We start from the raw sequence: 21156 nt of genomic DNA, 5'->3' as shown, positions 1-21156 counted from the left end.
TTTGTGCTGTTGCCCAGGCTCCCTTGAGGACCCCCCATGGGCCTGCCCCGCCCTCGGCCTTTGGGACACTTGGGGCTGGTGCACAGCACACTTCTGCTGGCCTCTACGCAGCCCACCCCTGTCTGGCTCAGGTGACCCCGTTTTGCTCTGTGGGAGGCTCCCCATGGTGAGGGCTGAGGGCCTGGAAGGGCCTTTGGGGGGGCCCTCCGCTCTGTGCTGTGTGTTGCTGGCAGCATAGCCCCTCTCCTGTTATCCCCGGCCATAGGCATTGGGCAGACCACCCCTCTCCCAGCTCATGAGTGCACCCGGTGGGCTTCCTGGAGGAGGCGGCAGTGGAGCAGGGCCTGAAGGCAGTATGGCTCCGTAAGGGGCGTCTGCGGTAGCTCCGCAAGCAGAGGCTGGCTGAGTCCTGGGGCCCCCTCAGGGTTGCACCCCTCGCTCCCCATCCCAGTCTCTGGGTGTCCCTCTCTTTCCCTGTGTGGCCTCTCTGGGCTCGCACACTCAGGCCTCACGGGACCCGGGCTGCCTCCCAGTGCAGGCAAGGAAAGGCCCGAGGTTCGGCCCCACTGGACCCGCCGTGGGATCCGAAGCCGGGCTGGGGTGGCGCTGCCGGTCGCAGCGTGTTGAGGGTCCAAGTCCATCCCTCGCTGGTAGAGCTGCTCCTGCCAGCGCCCCAATCCCAGTCCCTTCGGTGTGACCCGCCTGTAGTCATCAGTCCGTCCTTGCGGGGCACAGCCTCTGCGGCCCTGCCCACCCCCCGCGGTCGGGACCCCTCACCTGGGGTTCCTGGACCCCCAGCTGCTTCTCATCTGGTCTCAGGAGCTGAGCCCACAGCGGGCGGGGGGGGGGGGGCGGGGGCTGGGGGAGATGGGCATGGGGAACCCCATGGCTTCCTCTCCCGCGGCCTGCAGGGGGGAGGGGGTGCTGCCTGTCCGGCCTCCTCCCTGTGGCCTCCTCCTGCCCTGGCCGCCAGGGCTAATCCTCAGGTGAGGACAGGGATGCATCACTGCAGGGACCAGACCTGCCTGGGCCACCTCCAGTGGCTACCCGGCCCCTTCTTGTGGATGCCCTTGCTCTTCCTGGGGCCGCACTTGGCAGGTGGGGACACTGAGGCTGGTTGGCCCCGGGGCCCACCTGGGCAGCCCAGCAGCTGGCGGCATGAGCCTAGGAGGTGCCCGTGCTCTGGGGCAGGACGGGCCCAGGGGAGGTTGGCACCGTGGCCCACCTGGGCAGCCCGGGCTGATCCGTTACCTGGGCGGAGGGGGGCTCTGCTACCCTGCCTGCTGGGGCAGGCCCACCAGGGGCCGGGCTGGTCCTCCGAGGGCACCTGGCTGCCCCACAGTATTCACATTCTGCTCCAGGTGAGGGTTGGGGGACGGTGACGACCCTGGTGCGTGGGGCGGGGTGTTGGGCTGGACCTGCCGGGCCTGCTGCTCTGGGACCCCAAGGAGAAGCAGGAAGTGGGGCACTGGAGGGAAGGGGCGCCGCCTCTGCCTCCCCATGGGGTCTGGGGTCTCCTGGCTCTCCGGCTCCTGCCTCATCCTCATCTGCCCCTTCCCCTCCCTCTGCCCCCTCCCTCGCCCGGCTCCTGCCCCGCTGCCCCACCCGGGCCCCCTCCGCGGGCGTCGGCTCTGCCAGCTCTGCAGACTGTTTGGAATAGTTTAGATGCTTCGACACCCGGCTGAGCTGGATGGCCGGGGCCGCCGTTTACTGGGCAATTCATATGCAAAACTGCCCCATAAATTCCCAGGCTGTCTCGGTTGCCGCGGCACCGCGAGCGTCCCCGGTACAGTACAGTGTTTCTGCCATCTTTGTTTGCATTGCAGTGAGTCATCAAAAGTCTGTCTTGTACCAACACCCGGAGCCCTGCATTCCTCTGGCACGACAGGCCACTGTTTTTAAAGCCGGGCTGGGAGCTGGCATGGGCTCCGGCTCCCAAATCAAAGGCGGCTATTCATCCCCGAGCTGCCTGGATGTCCGTCCGCATCCGGCCTCTTCATTTAGATGCTGCGCGCTGCCCGGGAGAGGGGAGAGCCGTGCTGGGTGCAGCTGAGCCGGCCGCCCAGCCCGCGCGGCTCTGCCCCCTCCCCCTCCCCCGCCTCCCGGCTCCTCACCCTCCCCACCCCAAGGGCTCCCGCTCCGTTTGCTGCATTCCCGGAGCAGCTGGCGGCTGCGGGCACAGGCGGCCGGCGCGGGCGAGCCTGCCCCTTCCCCTGCCGGGCTGAGCGGGCAGTGCGGGGCCCCCGGCGGCAGCGGCCAGAGGTAGGTCTCCCTCTGGCCTGGCAGGCAACTTCTCCGCAGCGGGGGCACTGCGGGGGGGGGGCCCCCACCGCGGCTGCCCACCTGCCCAACTCCGTCAGGGTCTGGGCGCTCCGCCCTCGCTCTGCCCCCTCCGCTGGTCGCCCAGCCTCTGCGGCTGCCGGCACTTTCCTCCCAGGACAGAGCGGCCCTTTGTGTGGCTCCCGCAGCACGGAGTTGAGTCGGCGCCCTCTGCGCCCGTCCGCCCCTGCCCCCTTAGAATCCGCACGGGGTTCGTTCGCTGCCGGAGCCGGCCCCAGCCCCGGGGTGCCCAGCGGCATCCCAGCCGCCAGTCCCTGCCTCCAGTCTCCCATGACCCTGCAGTCACCTGGGCTGGGGACTCCAGCCAGTGGGGATTAGCCGGGGTTCGAAGTCCGGGCCGGGGCTGTGCAGGTGGGGCTGGGACAGGCTCCGGGGGTCTGCAGCCGGGCTCCTGACCGGGCAGCTCTGGACGGAGCCCCTCTGGCCCTGGCGTCTCCTCTGCAGGACGGGGAGGGGCAGAGCTGGCAGAGCCCAGCCCTGGAGTTCTCCCAGCTCCCCGCTCACTTCCCGGGCGCCCCCAGCTGTCCCCTGCGCTGCTGCTCTGAGGAAAACAAACCAGAAACCCAGAGCCTGGGGTGGGTGCTGGGGGCTGGCCCCTCGCTCTGGGTTCCGGCCCCTCCCTGGGGAACGGCGGGCGGGGGGCCGCTTTGCTGCTAACTTTTTCCTGGGAAAGAGTTGTGTGAGCGGCGCCCGCCCAGGCCCCTCCCGCCTGGTGGGCTGCTGGCCCTGCTCTGCCTTCTGCTCTCGGCGTCTCCGAGGGCTCGCTCCCTCCCCTGGGGGCGGGGGCGGAGCGGGCTCTGGGCTTCTGGCCTCCTGTGCGGCGGCTCTGAGCGTTGGCCCAGCCAGGGTCCCCTGTGAGCAGGTCCCCCCAAGACCTCTGGACGGTTCTGGCTGCAGGGGGTCTGGGAGCGGCGGGCAGGGTGTGTGCTGGGGTAGAGTGTGTTTCAGGGGGTTGGGGGGCCCTGCCGGGGGGGGGGGGCCTGGGCATCCAGGAAGCTGACCCGGCGCCCCCTCCTCTCTCCCACAGATGTGCCCGCTCGGGCCGCTCCCGCACTGAGAGTCGGAGGCCCCCGGCCCCCCGTTGCCCGCCATGTCTCAGATGCTGCACATTGAGATCCCCAACTTCGGGAACACCGTGCTGGGCTGCCTGAACGAGCAGCGCCTGCTGGGCCTCTACTGCGATGTGTCCATCGTGGTCAAGGGCCAGGCCTTCAAGGCCCACCGGGCCGTGCTGGCCGCCAGCAGCCTCTACTTCCGCGACCTGTTCAGCGGCAACAGCAAGAGCGCCTTCGAGCTGCCGGGCTCGGTGCCGCCCGCCTGCTTCCAGCAGATCCTGTCCTTCTGCTACACGGGCCGGCTGACCATGGCGGCCAGCGAGCAGCTCGTGGTCATGTACACGGCCGGCTTCCTGCAGATCCAGCACATCGTGGAGCGCGGCACCGACCTGCTGTTCAAGGTGAGCTCGCCCCACTGCGACTCGCAGACCGCCGCCATGGAGGACGCCAGCTCCGAGCCCCAGAGCCCCTGCCACCAGCTGCCGCCGGCCGCCCCGGGGCCCCCCTACGTCGTGTCCCCCTCCGTGCCCATCCCGCTGCTGACCCGCGTGAAGCACGAAGCCACGGAGCTGCCTCCGGCCGCCGGCCCGGGCCTGGCGGCCAAGCGCCCGCTGGAGTCCGGGCCCCGGGACGGCGCCGCGGGCACGGCAGGCGCCCCGGCAGTGGCGGCCGGCCCGGCCCCGCTCAAGCTGCCCCGCGTCTCCTACTACGGGGTGCCCAGCCTGGCCTCCCTCATCCCCGGCATCCAGCAGGTGCCTTACCCCCAGGGGGAGCGGACCAGCCCGGGCGCCAGCAGCCTGCCCACCACCGACAGCCCCACCTCCTACCACAACGAGGAAGATGAGGAGGATGACGAGGCCTACGACACGATGGTGGAGGAGCAGTACGGCCAGATGTACATCAAGGCCGCCGGCAGCTACGCAGGTAACGCACCGCGCCCGCCCCCCGCCGGCGTGGCCCGTCTCCAGGCCCCACGTGGGCACCAGCAAGCCTGACCCCTGCTGGGTGTCGGGCAGGTGGGTCAGGGACAGCTGGAGGCCACGGTGCTGGAGGTGTGCCGGGGGGGCCCCCAGATCCCCGACAGCAGGAGCCGCGACCTGAGGGGGGCAGGCCTGGGCCGGGCTCCGGGGCCTCCTCTGAGGGCTTTGAGCTTGATCCTCGGTGAGATGAGGGGCCACAGGAAGGCGTTTAGGTGAGCCGAGCCCGTGGGCAGCTAGTGAAGCCTGTAGAAGGCCCTGCCTCCCGTCGGACAGATGAAGAGACTGAGGGCCCCAGTGGACCAGGGACCTGCCGGGGGCTCACGAGACACCGTGTGTGTGGCCCACGCCAGTCACTCGCCTGCTACAGGCCTCGGAGTCCTGTCTGTGAAGTGCTGGCTTCGTGTCACCCACAGCCCGTTGACCTCAGCCCTCTCTCCGCCCATGGGGTCCTGCCTGCCCCCAATCAAGGCAGAGCTCCCCCAGTACCCATCCTGTCGGCCACCACCTCCCGGGGCCCCGCTGAAGGGGGGCTGCCCCACTTGGGACCTACAAACCCGAGATGCCCTCATTCAGACGCCTGCGCTGCAGACTGCGTCACAGTCCCTGGAGAGGGCTCAGGGTTTGTCGGGCAGAGGGTCCCGTTGTTGGGGCCCCAGATCAGGTGTCCCCCGTCTCCTGTGTTCCCCGAAATCTGGCGGTGTGCCTGGGCCCGCTGCCTGCCCTGGTTTGCACGCGGGCCCGCGTCCAGGGCACTGGATCCGGACACATGTGCCAGCGGGAAGCAGCGCCCAGCGACGGCCCAAGGGCAGGGGGACTCTCCCCCTGGTCCTGTGTCCTCGTGCCCTGAGGGGCTCCTCCATCCATCCTGGGGGCAGGGCAGCGGGAGCCGGGCCCTGGGCAGCGGGTCCCCAGAAGCCACCGAGGACTGGATGGCCGGGTCTCAGCCTCCAGGCTGGCCTGCTGGGTCCCTCCCACAGGCTCTGGGGGTGGGAGGCGGTTTCTCTCGAGGTGTCATGGCTTCACTTAAACGCCTGTGGTCGTATTTGCACGAGTCCCACGGGTACCAGCCAGGAAGCCAAGCAGCGGCCTGGCCTTCCTGAGGCCACGTGGGGCTCAGGCCTTGCAGGGGCCACCAGGGACCTGCCTGTGTGTGCGGACAGCCACCGGGGAGGCCGGGAAGGGCCACGGTGAGCCCCAAACTGGGCAGCCCCACGGCTTCCCCTCCCTGGGAGGCAGGTCCCCGGCCCCGGGCAGACCCACGCCCCTGAGCTCCCTGTTCTCATGCTGCAGCTGAGGGTGCCGGGGGGGGGGGGGGGCCAGGGCTGGGACTGCCACTGGGGGCCGTGAGGGTGCACATCTGGGGACCGCCCTCCCGGCAGCCTGCAGCCATGTGGCATGTCGTAGAGAAGGAGAAACGCCGGCCGCTGGCCACCTGCCCCTCTGAGCCCGGAGCCTCTCCGCCTGGTCAGGGTGGCCACCCCTGTCCTTGGGGTTCCCAAGGAGCCACCGGAAGTGGGTTTCCCAAGGAGCCAATGGCCAGGGTGGGGTTCCAGGGTGGGAAGGCCAAGCTGTCTGGCCCTGAGGTGCCTGAGCCACTCCCAGCCCCCACCCAGTACTCAGAGAAGGGTGCCGGTCCCCGGAGGCCAGGGCCTGGGCCCTCCCCTAGCTGCGTGCCCACAGAGGCTCGCCCATGTGTGGGGGACAGGAGGGAGCCCCGCAGCCCCCCACCCCCGGCCCCCCTCCCTGGGTGTTGGGAAGCTGGGGACCTGAGGGGCAGGGTGGCCGGTGCTGCCTGCAGCCTGGCCTCCTCCTCCGCGAGCCATAAGTGGGGCAGGGAGGGGGGTGATTTCTTGGTTAAAATCTAGGTTATTGGCAGTGACGTCGCTGGCATCGTTGGGCGCTGGGCATGCTGGGAAGAGGGTAGCGGGAGAGGCGGCCACGGGGGTGAGCGGGCGAGCAGCCGCCCCCGAGGTGCTGGCCCCTCCCCCAGCTCCTTCCGTGCCTGGGCCTGGCCAGGTCCGGGGACACCCTCTCAGCCCGCTCTGAGGCCCAGCAGCGTGGGGTCCCCAGCCCAAGGGTCGGGCCGGACCCGCTTTAGGCTGGCCGAGGCTGGAATGTTCTCAGGACACTCAGGACTCCCTTCTCCTTTCTGGCCTCAGTTTCCCCCCGTGCCGAGGGGGGGGTCTGTGAGCAGCACCCGCCGGAGGAAGCGTGGACACCGGCGACCCCACCTGCACCCTCAGGCTCCTGGGGAACAGGTGGCAGTGCCCGTGCGGCCAGCCTCTCGTGTTGGAAATCGGGGTGAGATACTGCAGAGAGCCGCCTGCGCTGGAGCCGCAGCCCCGGCGTGTTCCTGCGTTGCCTGTTTTCGTCTGTTTCCCAGCATGCCCTGCACCCGGTGATGCCAGTATCGCCATGTGCCAGGCCCCATCGAAGGACGGGGTCCTGATGGGGTGCTGATGGGCTGAGTGGGACTCCCCGCCTCTCACAAGGCCCCCCTCCTCGCAAGGCGTAGCTGGGGCCGGCCTGTGAGCCTCGGGGGTGCCGAACCTCGGGGCCTGTGGGCCCAGGCCCTGCTGTCCCAGCCGGACACGCGCACACCTGGGCACGGCTGTTCCCGCCCTCCCCGTGCCCCCGTGTGGGCAGCAGGAGGCAGGAGCGTCTGCGAGCCCTGCCCGGGCCCGGCCCCTCTCTGTGCCGCCACCTCTGACCTTACAGATGCAGCCAAGGTTCGAGGGGCGAGGGGAGCCCACAGCTGTGGTCCCTCCCGCGGGGCCTCCTGCCTGCGCTGCCCAAGGCTGGGGACTCAGGGGCTTCCCACAAAGAAGGGCCTAGAAGGCGGATTTGTTCTGGAATCATCCCGCTCCCCACCGCCCCGCACTGCCCCCTGGCCTGTGAGCCCAGCAGCCTCTGGTGGGGCCCGGGGAGCAGGGGTGCGTGCCCCTGGCCTGGCCTTGGGCCTCTGGTGGGATGTAACTTCCTGTTGAAATAACACGCTGGCAGCGCCTCTGGGTAGAGGTGCCAGTCCGGTTGTGTCCGTCCCACCAGGCACCCAGGAGGCTGCCCTGAGGGCGGCGGGCACCCAGGTGCCATGGGGGCTCGTCCCTGAGAGCCTCCAGGGGCGGCCTCCCGGGTGCCGGGGCCTCAGCCGCTGCTGCCAGGACACAGGTGCCCGCACAGCTTCTGAGCAGCGTCCCCTTAACCCCCAGACCCCTGGACGCCCTGCGAGTCCTCAAGCCAATTAGCCGAGGTGTAACTTACACACTTTATGGGATCTGCCTGGGGGAGACGCCGCGTTGGCACATCGGAGGGGAGTGTTTCCGTGGCCCCGAGACACCCCACCCCCGCTCACCCCCTCCCTCCCCGCCGGCAGCTGGGCCTGCTCTCCCTCCCGCGGCGTCCTCTGGCTGATCTGGAACATCCCGTAAGCGAAGTCTGGCTTCTTTCATCAGCCGAGTGCGTCTCAGACTCAGTGCCGTACGGGTCAGTCCTGCCTTCTTTCTCCCTTTTGTTTATGAACGTGTTTATATGCCGTTCAATGTGCCGGTTTCAAAGGTGCCGGTGACGCTGTTGGCAGCTGTAATCAATCCGGCGTCCCAGTCAGTCAAGACACAGGAGGCTTGACTCCCCCCAAAAGTTTCCGGGTCCCCCCCCCGGCCTTCCCCTCCCCACTCTCTGCCACGGGACGCGCCGCTGGTGGCAGACAGGGGGGTAGCTTCCAGGGGGACTGTTGTCACCCCCCTCACCTGCCCCCCAGGGCACTGCGTGCAGGTGGCATTGCTGGGCCACACGAGAGGTGCGTGTTTAACTCCTCGCTGCCAAACAGCTCACTGGTTCTCTTTTCTATTTAGTCAGGAAAGAGGTTGGAATTTCATCAGACGTTTCCTGTTCATCCGTGGAAATGATGGCGTGGGTTTCCGCCTTAATTCTGCGAAGGGGGTGCCTTGCATCGGCCCGTTTTCAACTGTCGAGCCGTCCTTGCATTCCTGGGGCAACCCCACTGGGCGACTGCGATCACGGTGTTGTCTTTCTGCGTGGGCGCTGCCGGGTTCAGCTTGTTAGCATTTTCTGGAGGAAGTTTGCATCTGTGTCCGTGAAGGTGAATTATCTGCAGTTCTCACATGGCCTGGGTCTGGGTCTGGTAGAGAACATGGCTCACCTTGGCTCCCTTCTCCTTCGTTTCTGAAACACTTGCTGTTGGTCTGACCTTCATGCTTTCTCACGCGTTTGGTGGAATTGGCTCATCAGTGTGGCCACTGAGGGCTACGGTTTTGTTGTTAATTTGGGGGAGGTTTTGTTTGTTTGCTTGTTTGTTTTTAAAGATTTTTTTAAAATTGATTTTTAGAGAATAAGGGAGAAGGGGAGAGAGAGAAACATTGATGTGAAAGGGAAGCATGGATCAGCTGCCACCTGCATGCACCCTACCGGGGATGGAGCCCGTAACCCGGGCATGTGCCCTGACTGGGAACCGAACCGACTGCCGAGCCACACTGGCCAGGACAATTGTGGGAAGTCTTTAAAAATTTTTTAAATATATATTTTTATTGATTTCAGAGAGAGTAAGGAAGAGGGATAAAGAGAGAGAAATATCAATGAGAGAGAGCCATCGATCGGCTGCCCCCTACGTGTCTCCCGTGTGCCCTGACTGGGAACCGAACCGGTGACCGCCTGGTTCATGGGTCAGTGCTCAACCCCTGAGGCACAGCAGCCGGACGTTGTGGGAAGTCCCAGTGACGAGCTTGTCCCCGCAGACACGGACGGGGACGTCCCTCCCGTCTCGCCCCTGCCGCGTGATGTGCGTCTTGCGTGGAGCGGGTCCGTTTCCGATCTCGCGTTGCCCGCGGAAGATTCGCATTGGTGTTCGGCCTGGCAGCCTTTCCCTCGCACTCCTCGCTGTCTGCCTCCGACGCGTTTTCCGATGGCGTTGGGCTCGGTCTGCGTGTGGCTGCTGGCTCCTTGTTTGCCTTTGGTTTCTCGTTCGCAGCACCTGCTGGGTTGACTTTTCCTAGCGCCCCCCGCCCCCGCCGATGGCTTCAGGGTTGCACCCTTTTTCGCTGGCCTCCCCCTCACCCCAGGCACCTCCTCATCCTGTCCCAGCCTGCGACTGACCGATGTTTCCCTTTCACATCCATGCTTCTCTCCCTCCCCCTCCCTTATTCTCTAAAAATCGACTTTAAAAAAAGTATTTAAAAACAAACGAAAACTCCCCCAAATTAACAACAAAACCGTAGCCCCTCGCGCGTGTCTCCGCCCCCGCCTCTGGCCCTTCGTGCCGTCGTCGTGCGTGTTGCTTCCGCGTGTGCCAGGAGCCTTATCGTGTTATTATCGTTGCTTGAAACAGCCCGTTACCCTTTCACCGTTTCTAGTCCCTTTTAAAGTTTAAGCGCAGTCGGTCCTCTGAGGCTGAACGCTTGCCCGTAGTCACGTGATCAGCTCCTCGCTCAAGACACAAACAGTGCCACCGGCCTGAGGCCCTCCTGCTGACGCCCGCCTCCCCGAGCTGGTTTCTGTCACTGAGCTGGTGTCAAACAGGAAGTGCCCCTTTGAGTCAGGAAGCGCTTGAGATGCGTTTGTGTCGCTACGTGAATTCGTAGTTTATTCTTTCACTGCTGAGTCCCCGTTCCCGTTTGTTTCTTCGCCCGTTAAAGGCTATTTAGGCTGTTTAGCTTTTCGTAACTCGGAGTCCATCGCTGCAGGCGCCTGTGCACAGGGGTTGCACACACCTCAGCGTTCGTTTTCCTGCATAAATGGGCCCAGGGGTGAGACTGCGGTCCCCTGGTGAGCGTGCGCGTGGCTGCGCACGAACAGCCACGCGTGAGCATTCCGGCCGCCCGTGCCCTGGCCGACACCGGCTTTTGTCTTCTTATTCTTAGGCCGTTCCCGTGGGGTGGCAGCCGGTGACGCTTCTGCGTCCGGGCTTGTCTGACGATGAGCATCGTCCACGCCTGTGCTTACCCTCCTGGTCAAGGGCCTCGGGAGCCTTTGCCCTTTTCTGTGGGGTTAAGGACGGAGTATTGTTGAGAGTTGTGTGTTCTTGACACCTTACCGGTCAGTCCTGGGTGGGAGATGTGACTTGCCAACATTCTCTCCCGGACCGCAGTTGTCTTTCTGCTCTCTTAACAGTGCCTTTGATAGATGTGTTTTTATTTTGGTGAAGTTAGATGATCAGTTGTTTATCTTATACATCACGCGTTGGGGTTGGCTTCAGGTCTTTAAATGAGATTGCAGAATTTTTTCCTGTGTTCTCTTCCAGATATTTTATGGCTCCAGTTACATTTAGTCTAGGAATCATTTTGAGTTAGTTTTTGTATAAGGTGTACAGTATGGGCCAAGGTTCTATTTTTTTTAATTGATTTTTTTCCCCGTTTTTAGGGAAGAAGGGAAAGAGAGAGAGAGAGAAACTTCGATGAGAGAATATCGATCGGCTGCCTCCTGCACGCCCCTCACCGGGACTGAGCCTGAAACCCAGGCCTGTGCCCTGACTGGGAATGATTGGCGACCTCCTGGTTCGTAGGTCAACACTCAACCACTGGGCTACACCGACCGGCAAGGTTCTATGTTGTTATGTGGACGCCCCATTCTCTTTGGAAGACGTTTAAAATACATTTTTAAAAGCCTTTTCTATTTACCCACATACTTACCCTGTTCCACATATTTTGTGTAGATTGGAGTTTCCATCTGGTATCACTTTCCTTCTGCTCAAAGAGTGTCCTCTCATGTTTCTAGCCATCCTACTGACGGACTAGTGATGAATCCTGAAAAAACGTTTAAATGTCATTATATCACTTTTAAAATAATCTGCCTGATTGAAGCATAAAATTAATATAAAATTAATTCATTTTCATCATGCAATATTATTTAAATATATCCTTATTGACTGCAGAGAGGAGAGAGAAAGAGAGAGGGAGAGAGAGAGAGAGAGAGAGAGAGAAACATCAATGATGAGAGAGAATCACCGATCTCCCGCCTCCTGCACGCCCCCCACTGGGGATCAAGCCCGCAACCCAGGCATGCGCCCTTGACTGGAATCGAACCCGGGACCCTTCAGTCCTCAGGCCGACGCTCTACCCACTGAGCCACACCGGCCAGGGCTCACCGTGCAAGTCGGCACCCTCTCTTTTGAAGGGCGCTTTTGCTGGATCTGGAATTCTGGGGTGACCGTACTTTTCTTTCTCATTCTCTTGTCTTCTGGGCGGCGTTCGTTTCTCAAAGGACATTGAGGCCATGTTCCTCTGTTCCTCCGTGTGTGTCTCCCTTTCAAGCGGCTGTGACCCCGGTGGTCACGTGACTCTGTGTCGTTTCCCTCTGGGTTTGCGTGGCCTTTTGGACACGGGTTGCGCCCTGGTCTTGGTTCCTGGGCCACCGAGGCCGGCGCTTACCCAGGGGCAGCCTCTTCCCGGTCCAGGCTGTGGGTTGAGTAGTGTCTGTGACTCTTTTTTCTTGTTCACCAGTCTTTTCTGCAATTACAGTTTGCTCTTACTTATTGCTTTCATTTCGCCCCTTGAGTTCCCATGTTTACATTTTTTCAGTTCTCTCTGTCGTTTCTTGACCGGTTTCTGACCAGCTTTCCCCCTGAGCTGGTGGATGTCTCTCCCCCTCCCCCTCGCCCTTCCACTCTCTCTGAAATCAGTAAAAGCACATGTAAGCGACACACCCGGGACGTGCTGTCCGGCTGTGGCTGCGTGGCGCACAGCCGGGTCAGCCCTCGGCGTCTCCCTGCGTCCCCGCGGCCGCTGAGCTCCGGCCGCACTGACTGCAGCGTCCGGGCGACCGTCGCTTTCTTCCGGGACCACGTCCCATCCTCCGTCCTGCGTGGCACGGTCCTCCCTGCCCACACGGTCCAGTTACTCTGCAGGACGGGCCTCTGCGAGCTGCCCAGGGCCGTCCCGTGATGGGACGGAGGCTGCGCCTTTCGGCCGGGATTCTACTGGGTGTCGTGGGGAGGCACCCGACACCCGCCTGGCTCGCTGAGGGCGAGGCTGCCTTTGATCCTTCCGTGCGGGGCCTGTGACCTCCGCTGGGTAGAGTTACTGCTTTCCCTTTGCTGCACCGTCCGGCAGGGCTCACCCACCCTCCCTTCTGCGTTTACCAGTTGGCCGTCCCCCACCCCCACTTTTGTTGTTAATCCTCACTCAAGGGTATTTTTCCATTGATTGTTAGAGAGAGCGGAGGAGGGAGGGAGAGACAGAGAGACATCCATGTGAGAGACACACACCTGCACGCGCCCCAACCCGGCCCAGGCCTGGGCGGAGTCTGCAGCCGAGGCACGTGCCTTTGGGCGGAATCGAACCCGGGACCCTTTGGTCTGCAGGCCGACGCTCTATCCACTGAGCCACACCAGCCAGGCCCCTGCTTTTTTCTTATTCCTTCGTTTGTGTCTGTTATTTACTTTGTGTTAATGTAGAGGCTCCTGTTCTAGAGTGTGATTCAAATTCCACAAAGTCGCCCCGGGGCAGACCTCCTGTCCCCAGCTCTGGTGGGGGGGGGGCTGGGGGCTGGGGGGTGGGGGTGCTGAGGAGTCAGGATCCCTGTGCAGTTTGCTTACTGCCGCTGGGGTGCCCTGTGTAGTGCTCAGAGCTGAGCATTTGCACGTTTCATAATCACGAGTTCAGCCCGGCCGGTGTGGCTCAGAGGGTGAGCGTCGACCTATGAACTGGGGGCTCAGGGTTCGAGTCCCGGTCAGGGCACTGCCCGGGTTTCGGGCTTGATCCCCAGTGTGGGGCGTGCAGGAGGCAGCTGATCAATGATTCTCATCATTGATGTTTCTGTCTGTCTCTCTCTCCCTTCCTCTCTGAAATCTATCTATCTATCTATCACCTATCTATCTATCTATCTATCTATCATCTATCTATCATCTATCTATCTATCTATCACCTATCTATCTATCTATCTATCATCTATCTATCATCTATCTATCTATCTATCACCTATCTATCTATCTATCTATCATCTATCTATCATCTATCTATCTGTATCTATCTATCATCTATCTATCATCTATCATCTATCATCTATCATCTATCTATCTATCTATCTATCTATCTATCATCTATCTATCACCTATCTATGTATCTATCTAATTTAAGTAAAAGCAAACAAGGATGCGCAGCAGAAGCCGACGTGGCCAGGGCGCCTGCAGGCCTGACCGTGGCCTTCACGGTGGGCGCCGACCTGGTCGCAGCCTCGGCGGTGCCGTAATGGTGGGGTTTGCGTCTTCCCCGCCCCCCTTTTCTTCACGGAGACTTGCCGGGGTTCCCCACCGTCCCAGTCCTGCCCGAGAACCGGCCCCTGGGTTGTCTTCTCGCTTGCATATGCTTCCACGTGCTGTCATCTCACTTTGCTTCTTTCTTTGAGTTCAGTGCGCGCTTTCCTGGGGTTTCGCGGTCCTTTACAACGTTCGCGTGTGGGGCTGTCCGCCTCCGGGCGGCACGGCCGGTTCTGCCGCCCGCGCCCTGGGTCTGATGGCTCCCGCCCTGTGCTGTGTCGTCCCAGCAGCTGCACCTGTACCTCCCGAGCAGGGGGACCCCGGGCACCTGCCGTGGGCCGTCTGTCTCAGCCGGGGGGCGGGGACGGCGGGCGGGGAGCTGGTGTTTGTACACACGCCTTTGGGATCTGTTTCCACCTTCGTTTTCCCTCCTTCCTGGCCTCCCCGCCCGACGTTGTGAGCGTCCACCCGACAGACCGCATTTCGTTGGCTCTGAGTGCGTTTTGTCCCGGGTTGGCGCGTCCTCGAAGGGGGTGCGTCTCAGGACCGCCGGGTGGCACTCTCGCAGGGGTGGCGTCTCTGTCCCTGGCACCTGACTTCCACGCTGAGTGCCCTGTGGTCGCAGCGTAGACTCGCACCGCATCTTTTTAAAAAATATACGTTTTCATTGATTTTTAGCAAAAGAGTCATCGATCCGCTGCCTCTTGCCTCCTGCACGCCCCCTACTAGGGATCGAGCCTGCGACCCAGGCACGTGCGCTGACCAGGAACCGATCCAGCAATGACCTCCTGGTTCATAGGCTGGCGCCCAACCACTGAGCCACACCAGCTGGGCAGGTCTTTGGCTCGTCTGTAAACCTGGGCCGCTCCTTTTCTTACCGTTGGGTTTTGAGAGTCCTCTGTGAGGTATTTCGATGCAAGTCCTTTGTAAGGCCTGTGACTGGCGAGCCCTTCCTCCAGCCCACACCCAGCTGGCTTTCCATCGGTCCCGGCAGGAGCTGTTCCTTGCGATCAGCCGTGTAGCCATTAGTTGCTTGTCTGGGGGTGCCTTTAGCCATGTCCGCGCTTGTAGCTGAACCCAAGATCACGAAGATTGTCTCCTGTTTCCTTCGAGGAGTTTCACCATTTCGTGTCTTAGGTTCAGGCCTATGATGGTTGTGGTTGTGCGAGGGGAGGCTGAGACGGGGCGTCTCTGTGTGACCAGGCGCCCCCTCCGTGGGGAGCCGTGTGCGCCTGTCGCGGATCCGCCAGGCGTGTTCGTGTGGCCTGTTTCTGGGCCACGAACTGCCTCCACTTGGTGTGAGTCAGCACCTTTCTCTCCGCCCGGTTTCACGTTGCATTTTTCTGTGTAATTAAGGACGAGGGCAGCGGCTCTCCACCTTCTGGCCCTTTAAATACAGTTCCTCATGCTGTGACCCAACCATAACATTATTTCCGTGGCTGCCTCATAACGGTCATGTTGCTACTGTGATGAGTCGTCATGTAAATATCTGAGATGCAGGGTGGTCTGAGGCGACCCCTGTGAAAGGGTCGTTCGACCGCCAAAGGGGTTGCGACCCACAGGTTGAGAACCGCGGGACTAGGGGGTCAGCTTCCTACTTCTGCCATTTCAACAAGAGGCAGATACTTCTGTGGGGGGGCACCCTCCCTGCCCGGCTCCAAAGCGGGGGGGCTGCCGGGGCTGCCCCGGGTCTCACCTGGTGGTTCCCCAGACGCTGTGAACATGTTTTTCTTTTTTGTGGTAAAATACACATCACAGTGACCATCTTACCTTTTTTTTAATTTTTAATTCTTACCCAAGAATATGTTTTTATTGTTTTGCTTTGTTTTTTTAGGGGGAGAGAAAGAGAGAGAGAGAGACATTGATGTGAGAGAGAAACATCAATTGCTTCCTGTACTCACCCGGACCAGGGATCCAACCTGCAACCTAGGAATGTGCCCTGCCTGGGAATTGAACCCAGGACCGTCTGACATTCGGGACGATGCTCTAACCAACTGAGCCACCAGCCAGGGCATCCTACTCATATTTTAAAAATAGATTTTTATTAATTTGAGAGAGGAAGGGAGAGGGAGAGAGAAACATCAATGATGAGAATCACTGATCGGCTGCCCCCTGCACGCCCCGCACTGGGAACCGAGCCTGAAACCCAGGCTTGTGCCCCGACTGGGAATCGACCTGTGACCTCCTGGTTCCTAGTTCAGTGCTCAGCCCCGGAGCCAGGCCAGCTGGGCCATCCTACCCCTTTCTGAGCTCACGGCTCAGCGGCATTGGTACCTCCAAGCTGCTGTGCAGCCGCCGCCGCCATCTCCAGGACTTCCTCATCGTCCCAAACAAACTCTGCCCCGTTGAACGCCCATGCCTCCCCCACCCCCTCCCCCACCGTCCCGCACCGTCCACTTCCTGTGTCTGTGGATCCGAGTCCTCCAGGGGCCTCGTCCGAGTGGGATCCACACAGGACTGTCCCCTCAGGATGCTGCCCCAGGTCCTGTCTTCCTCACTGGCCGACGCAGCAGGTCACAGGGTCACCGAGGCCGGACAGCAGGGCCCAAGGCACACGGGGACCTTCCGGGCCCACCGGAGCCCTGAGGGCCACCCAGGTGTCCCGTGACCACACCTGCGTTTTCGTGGCCGCGTGACTGTGCCCGCTCGCGAGGCGGCTGCTGTTGGTCCTGCCGGAACCCACCTCCCACCGCGAGAGCAACCACTCACCTCCAACGACGGCTCATTGCCTCTCAGGTGCCTCCCGCCCGTGTCCTGGGCCCCATGTTTGGAGCCCACGCCCCGGGGGCCCCGGGGCTGCTGGCTGAAGTGGGGCCGTGGGTGGTGAGGGCCGCAGCCCGGCTCAGGAGCCGGTCCTGGGTGGCGGAGGCCACTGGGCCCTGCTCGGGGACCTCGGTGTCCTGGGCGGAGTGTCTGCAGCGGCCACGCCCTCGCCCGCCAGAGGCGGCCCCCCCTCGCCACCCACCCAGAGGCCACAGGGACACGGCCGCCCATCGCCACCTGGGCACAAGCTCCCCGATTTCCAGAACCCAGCTGGGGGCTGGGTATTTTTAGCTGGCGTGGCACTGGCACGTGCCCAGCAGGAATAGCGAGCAGAGCACTCGCCTGCTCTGGATCTGCCATCTCTGGCTCCTGGGGGCTGCGCTGGGGGCCGGCTGGGCACAAGGCGTGCTGTTTAGAGAAAGCGCAGGACGGAGCAGCAGACCCAGGGCTCTGTAAACGCTGTGGGCGCCAGGCTGCCTGTCTGCTGCGCCATTCCCGCGGCTGGGGGGGGGGGGGGGCAGGAATGGTTGTAAATGCCGTGGGGTTTTCCTGCGCCCCAAGTGCCCGGGGGATTCCGGGTTTGGAAGATTCTCTATTGCTCTCGGCTGATCCCCACCGACCCGCTGTGTCCCCCCCACATGCCTCATGGGGAATGCCCCCCGACTCCGCCCTCATCTGTGTGGGCCGAGGTCTGCTAACTGGGGGATCCCCGCTCTCCTCCTGGAATTGGGCCGCAGCTGGACTGGCCGGTGCCTCCCTACAAGGGTCTGAGCCAAGGGCACGGGGGGAGCAGTGGCCTGGGGCCCTGGGTGGGGGTTCGGGGCAGCTTCGGACCTGGTGGGGCGGGGCCCTCTGTATTCAGTGTTGGCACCACCCTGCCTGGCCCTCCCCGCTCGTCTCCTGGCCCTGGGGCAGCAGTGGGCATAGTGGGTGCCCAGCAAGTGCCCTGTAGACCTGCCTCCTTGAGCTCCCACCCGGCCACCATCCCCCCACTGTAGCTCAGGGATCCCTGACTGCACCCCACTCCCTCCCCCGTGTGGTTTGTCAGGAACATTCACAGCTGCCGCAGCTGCCCGCCTGTCATTCTGGCTGGCAAGTGCTTAGCAGACACGATGGAGCCGCCTCTCGCCAGGTTAGGATGGTGCAGCCTCCGGAGGTGCCACTCATGGAGGGGCGGTGCCCCCACCTGTGGGCCCTGCCTGAGCCTTTGCTGGTCGATGCTCTCAGGAGCCCCCTGGGCCTCGGCAACTTATTCTGGGGCACACACGGCGCAGCGGGCACCCCTCACCTGCCTTCCTCCACCCACTTGCTTATTCTGGTCCTCCCTGCAGACAGCAGGGTCCGCCAGGCTGGGCGGGCAGGGAGGGTGCAGAGTCGGGCACAGCAGCTCCGCCAGGCTGGGCGGGCAGGGAGGGTGCAGAGTCGGGCACAGCAGCTCCGCCAGGCCTGGGTGGGCAGGGAGGGTGCAGAGTCGGGCACAGCAGCTCTGCCAGGCCTGGGCGGGCAGGGCAGGCTCCTCCGCCCTCCGTCCCTGCCCAGGCTGCTCCTGGGGACCCCTGACCGCGGGTTCTGTGCCCACAGTGCCAGAGAAGCCCGAGCCAGTGCCGCTGGAGAGCCGCTCCTGTGTCCTCATCCGCCGGGACCTGGTGGCCCTGCCCGCCAGCCTCATCAGCCAGATTGGGTACCGCTGCCACCCCAAGCTCTACTCGGAGGGCGACCCCGGCGAGAAGCTGGAGCTGGTGGCAGGTGAGGCGCCCCCCCCCCGGGCCCGTGGGTGCGATGCCCGCTGACCGCTTCCTTCAGAGCCAGGAACAGGGTCCTCATCGCCATCCGGCAAAGGGAAAGATAGAGCATCTCCTGCCTCTCATTTCCTGGCAGAAGGATTGCCGTTGAGGGGGGTTAGTCCGTTGCATCAACTTAGCATTTTAATAGAATCTCCTGGGCTGGGCTGGCTTCTGATTGGCAGGGGCGGCAGCCATGATGCTGGTGCAATTTAGGGCGAAGGGAACCAAGTCAAACACAGTTTGGAATCCGCCACTCAGACCCCCGACCCCCAGAGTGCCCCCCAACCCCCAGAGTGCCCCCCAACCCCCAGAGTGCCCCCCGACCCCCAGAGTGCCCCCCGACCCCCAGAGTGCCCCCTGATCCCCAGAGTGCCCCCTGACCTCCCCAGAGTGCCCCCTGACCCCAGAGTGCCCCCCGACCCCCAGAGTGCCCCCCGACCCCCAGAGTGCCCCCTGATCCCCAGAGTGCCCCCCGACCCCCAGAGTGCCCCCTGACCTCCCCAGAGTGCCCCCCGACCCCCAGAGTGCCCCCTGACCCCCAGAGTGCCCCCCAACCCCCAGAGTGCCCCCCGACCCCCAGAGTGCCCCCTGACCTCCCCAGAGTGCCCCCTGGCCTCCCCAGAGTGCCCCCTGGCCTCCCCAGAGTGCCCCCTGACCCCCAGAGTGCCCCCTGACCTCCCCAGAGTGCCTCCCGCCCCCAGAGTGCCCCCTGACCTCCCCAGAGTGCCCCCCAACCCCCAGAGTGCCCCCCGACCCCCAGAGTGCCCCCTGACCTCCCCAGAGTGCCCCCTGGCCTCCCCAGAGTGCCCCCTGGCCTCCCCAGAGTGCCCCCTGACCCCCAGAGTGCCCCCTGACCTCCCCAGAGTGCCTCCCGCCCCCAGAGTGCCCCCTGGCCTCCCCAGAGTGCCTCCCGCCCCCAGAGTGCCCCCTGACCTCCCCAGAGTGCCCCCCAACCCCCAGAGTGCCCCCCGACCCCCAGAGTGCCCCCCAACCCCCAGAGTGCCCCCTGACCTCCCCAGAGTGCCCCCTGATCCCCAGAGTGCCCCCCGCCCCCAGAGTGCCCCCTGACCTCCCCAGAGTGCCCCCCAACCCCCAGAGTGCCCCCCGACCCCCAGAGTGCCCCCTGACCTCCCCAGAGTGCCCCCTGGCCTCCCCAGAGTGCCCCCTGGCCTCCCCAGAGTGCCCCCTGACCCCCAGAGTGCCCCCTGACCTCCCCAGAGTGCCTCCCGCCCCCAGAGTGCCCCCTGACCTCCCCAGAGTGCCCCTGACCCCCAGAGTGCCCCCTGATCCCCAGAGTGCCCCCCGACCCCCAGAGTGCCCCCTGACCTCCCCAGAGTGCCCCCTGGCCTCCCCAGAGTGCCCCTGACCCCCAGAGTGCCCCCTGACCTCCCCAGAGTGCCTCCCGCCCCCAGAGTGCCCCCTGATCCCCAGAGTGCCCCCTGGCCTCCCCAGAGTGCCCCCCGATCCCCAGAGTGCCCCTTGCCATGTCGCAGGGTGAGGTCCGGGGCTCTGAGCCAGTCAGAGGCCTATCAGGGCCGTGTCTTTGTCAGAATATTTATCTTTTATTTTTTTAATGATTTCAGAGAGGAAGGGAGAGGGAGAGAATCATGGATCGGCTGCCTCCACACGCCCCCCATTGGGGACCAAGCCCACAACCAGGGCCTGTGCCCTTGACCGGAACCGAACCCTGACCTCCTGGTTCCTAGGTCGACGCTCACCCCGGAGCCAGGCCGGCCGGGCAGCGTTTATCTTTTCAGGGGGATTTGCTCTTAGGCCGTCAGTCAGGCTCTTCGGGGGAAGACGATGCTGATGGCATGGCGCCCTTCCAGGGTCCTCTGCCCTCACCCGCCTCGGGCGTCGGCATCTTGGCATCTCGCGGGGGGGCCAAGCCAGGGAGTTCCCTCGGGGCTGGGAGGGCAGCCAGGGACCGCCCTTGAGGAGTCCCCGAGGCCGCCTCCCAGGCGACAGGGCCTCAGGGCCTGGGGCCCCAGGCCTGGGCCGGCCCTGCTCGCAGAGCTCAGGAGGCCCCCACTGCCCGCCCCCCGCCACCCCCATCCTCCCCGCCCCCCCCCGCCCCCCCGCTGTGCGGGCGGCGGCCTCACTGTGTGTCTGGCGCAGGCTCGGGCGTCTGCATCACGCGGGGCCAGCTCATGAACTGCCACCTGTGCGCAGGCGTCAAGCACAAGGTGCTGCTGCGCCGGCTGCTCGCCACCTTCTTCGACAGGTAGGTGCCCCCGCTGCGCCCTGAGCCGCCAGCCCCACCTTCCTGACCTCACCCCGAGCACAGAGCACGCAGAGGATGGGGGGGCCCGGGGGTGGGGACCCTCCCAAAGTGAGGAGCCGCCTCCCCCCCCCCCGGGCTGCTCCCCGCTGTCCCCCACCCCTGGGGTGAGCACAGTCCCTGGGGGGGCCAGGTGTCCCGAGCGGCCCAGCCTCACGCCTCCTCCCTCCCTCTGCCAGGAACACGCTGGCCAACAGCTGTGGCACCGGCATCCGCTCGTCCACCAGCGACCCCAGCCGCAAGCCGCTGGACAGCCGGGTCCTCAACGCTGTGAAACGTAAGGGCCAGGGCCCAGGGCCCGCGGGGGACGGGGCTCCGGAGGGGTGGCCGCCCGGGGCAGTGGGGGTCGGGGGGGGGGGGAGGAAGGACGGCTCCCGGGAGCCGGGTCCCCGGGTGTGAGGAGTGCAGCTGCGGGACGGTTAACGCGTGACATGGATCCGAGTTTCCCTTTTGCACAAAACCCTCTCCTGACACGGGAGGTTATTTTGAGGCTTTGCCATCTGCTCGGCGGCTCTGCCTCCCACTCCTGGGCGCGAGGGGCGGAGCCCGGCCACGGGTGCAGACGCCGCCCCCACCCGTCTGGGGAGGAGCGCCTGTGCCGGGCGGGCCGCATGCCAGGGTGCGTCCTCCTGAGGCCGTGGGCGCAGGTCACTGTCACCGTTTCCTGCTTAAACAGCATCTGTTGTTTCAGAGCAAAAGGGAGGCCCAGTGCAGTCGGTAGAGTGTGGGTGTGGCCGCTGCAGAGGTG

At 64.0% G+C, this 21156-nt stretch overlaps 1 protein-coding gene across 4 annotated transcripts in view; it reads left to right on the top strand.

Moving 5' to 3' along the window:
* The window catches only part of NACC2 (NACC family member 2), a 57099-nt gene that overhangs the window by 31819 nt on the left and 4124 nt on the right, over positions 1-21156 (top strand). For 2 of the 4 annotated variants that reach the window (XM_059658672.1, XM_059658670.1), the window contains exons 2-5: positions 3368-4319; positions 17925-18089; positions 20246-20351; positions 20588-20685. In XM_059658672.1, the coding sequence (XP_059514655.1) occupies positions 3431-4319; positions 17925-18089; positions 20246-20351; positions 20588-20685 (1258 nt within the window). In that variant the 5' untranslated portion in view covers positions 3368-3430. Of the gene's footprint in view, positions 1-2111; positions 2263-3367; positions 4320-17924; positions 18090-20245; positions 20352-20587; positions 20686-21156 lie in introns of those variants that run through there. The other 2 variants (XM_059658673.1, XM_059658671.1) reach the window with 2 other exon arrangements.

The sequence above is a fragment of the Myotis daubentonii genome, chromosome 11, assembly GCF_963259705.1.
Source record: "Myotis daubentonii chromosome 11, mMyoDau2.1, whole genome shotgun sequence".
NCBI classification, from domain to species: Eukaryota; Metazoa; Chordata; class Mammalia; order Chiroptera; family Vespertilionidae; genus Myotis; species Myotis daubentonii.
The sequence above is the reverse complement of the archived record's forward strand: the minus strand, read 5'-3'. Positions and strand labels throughout refer to the sequence as shown.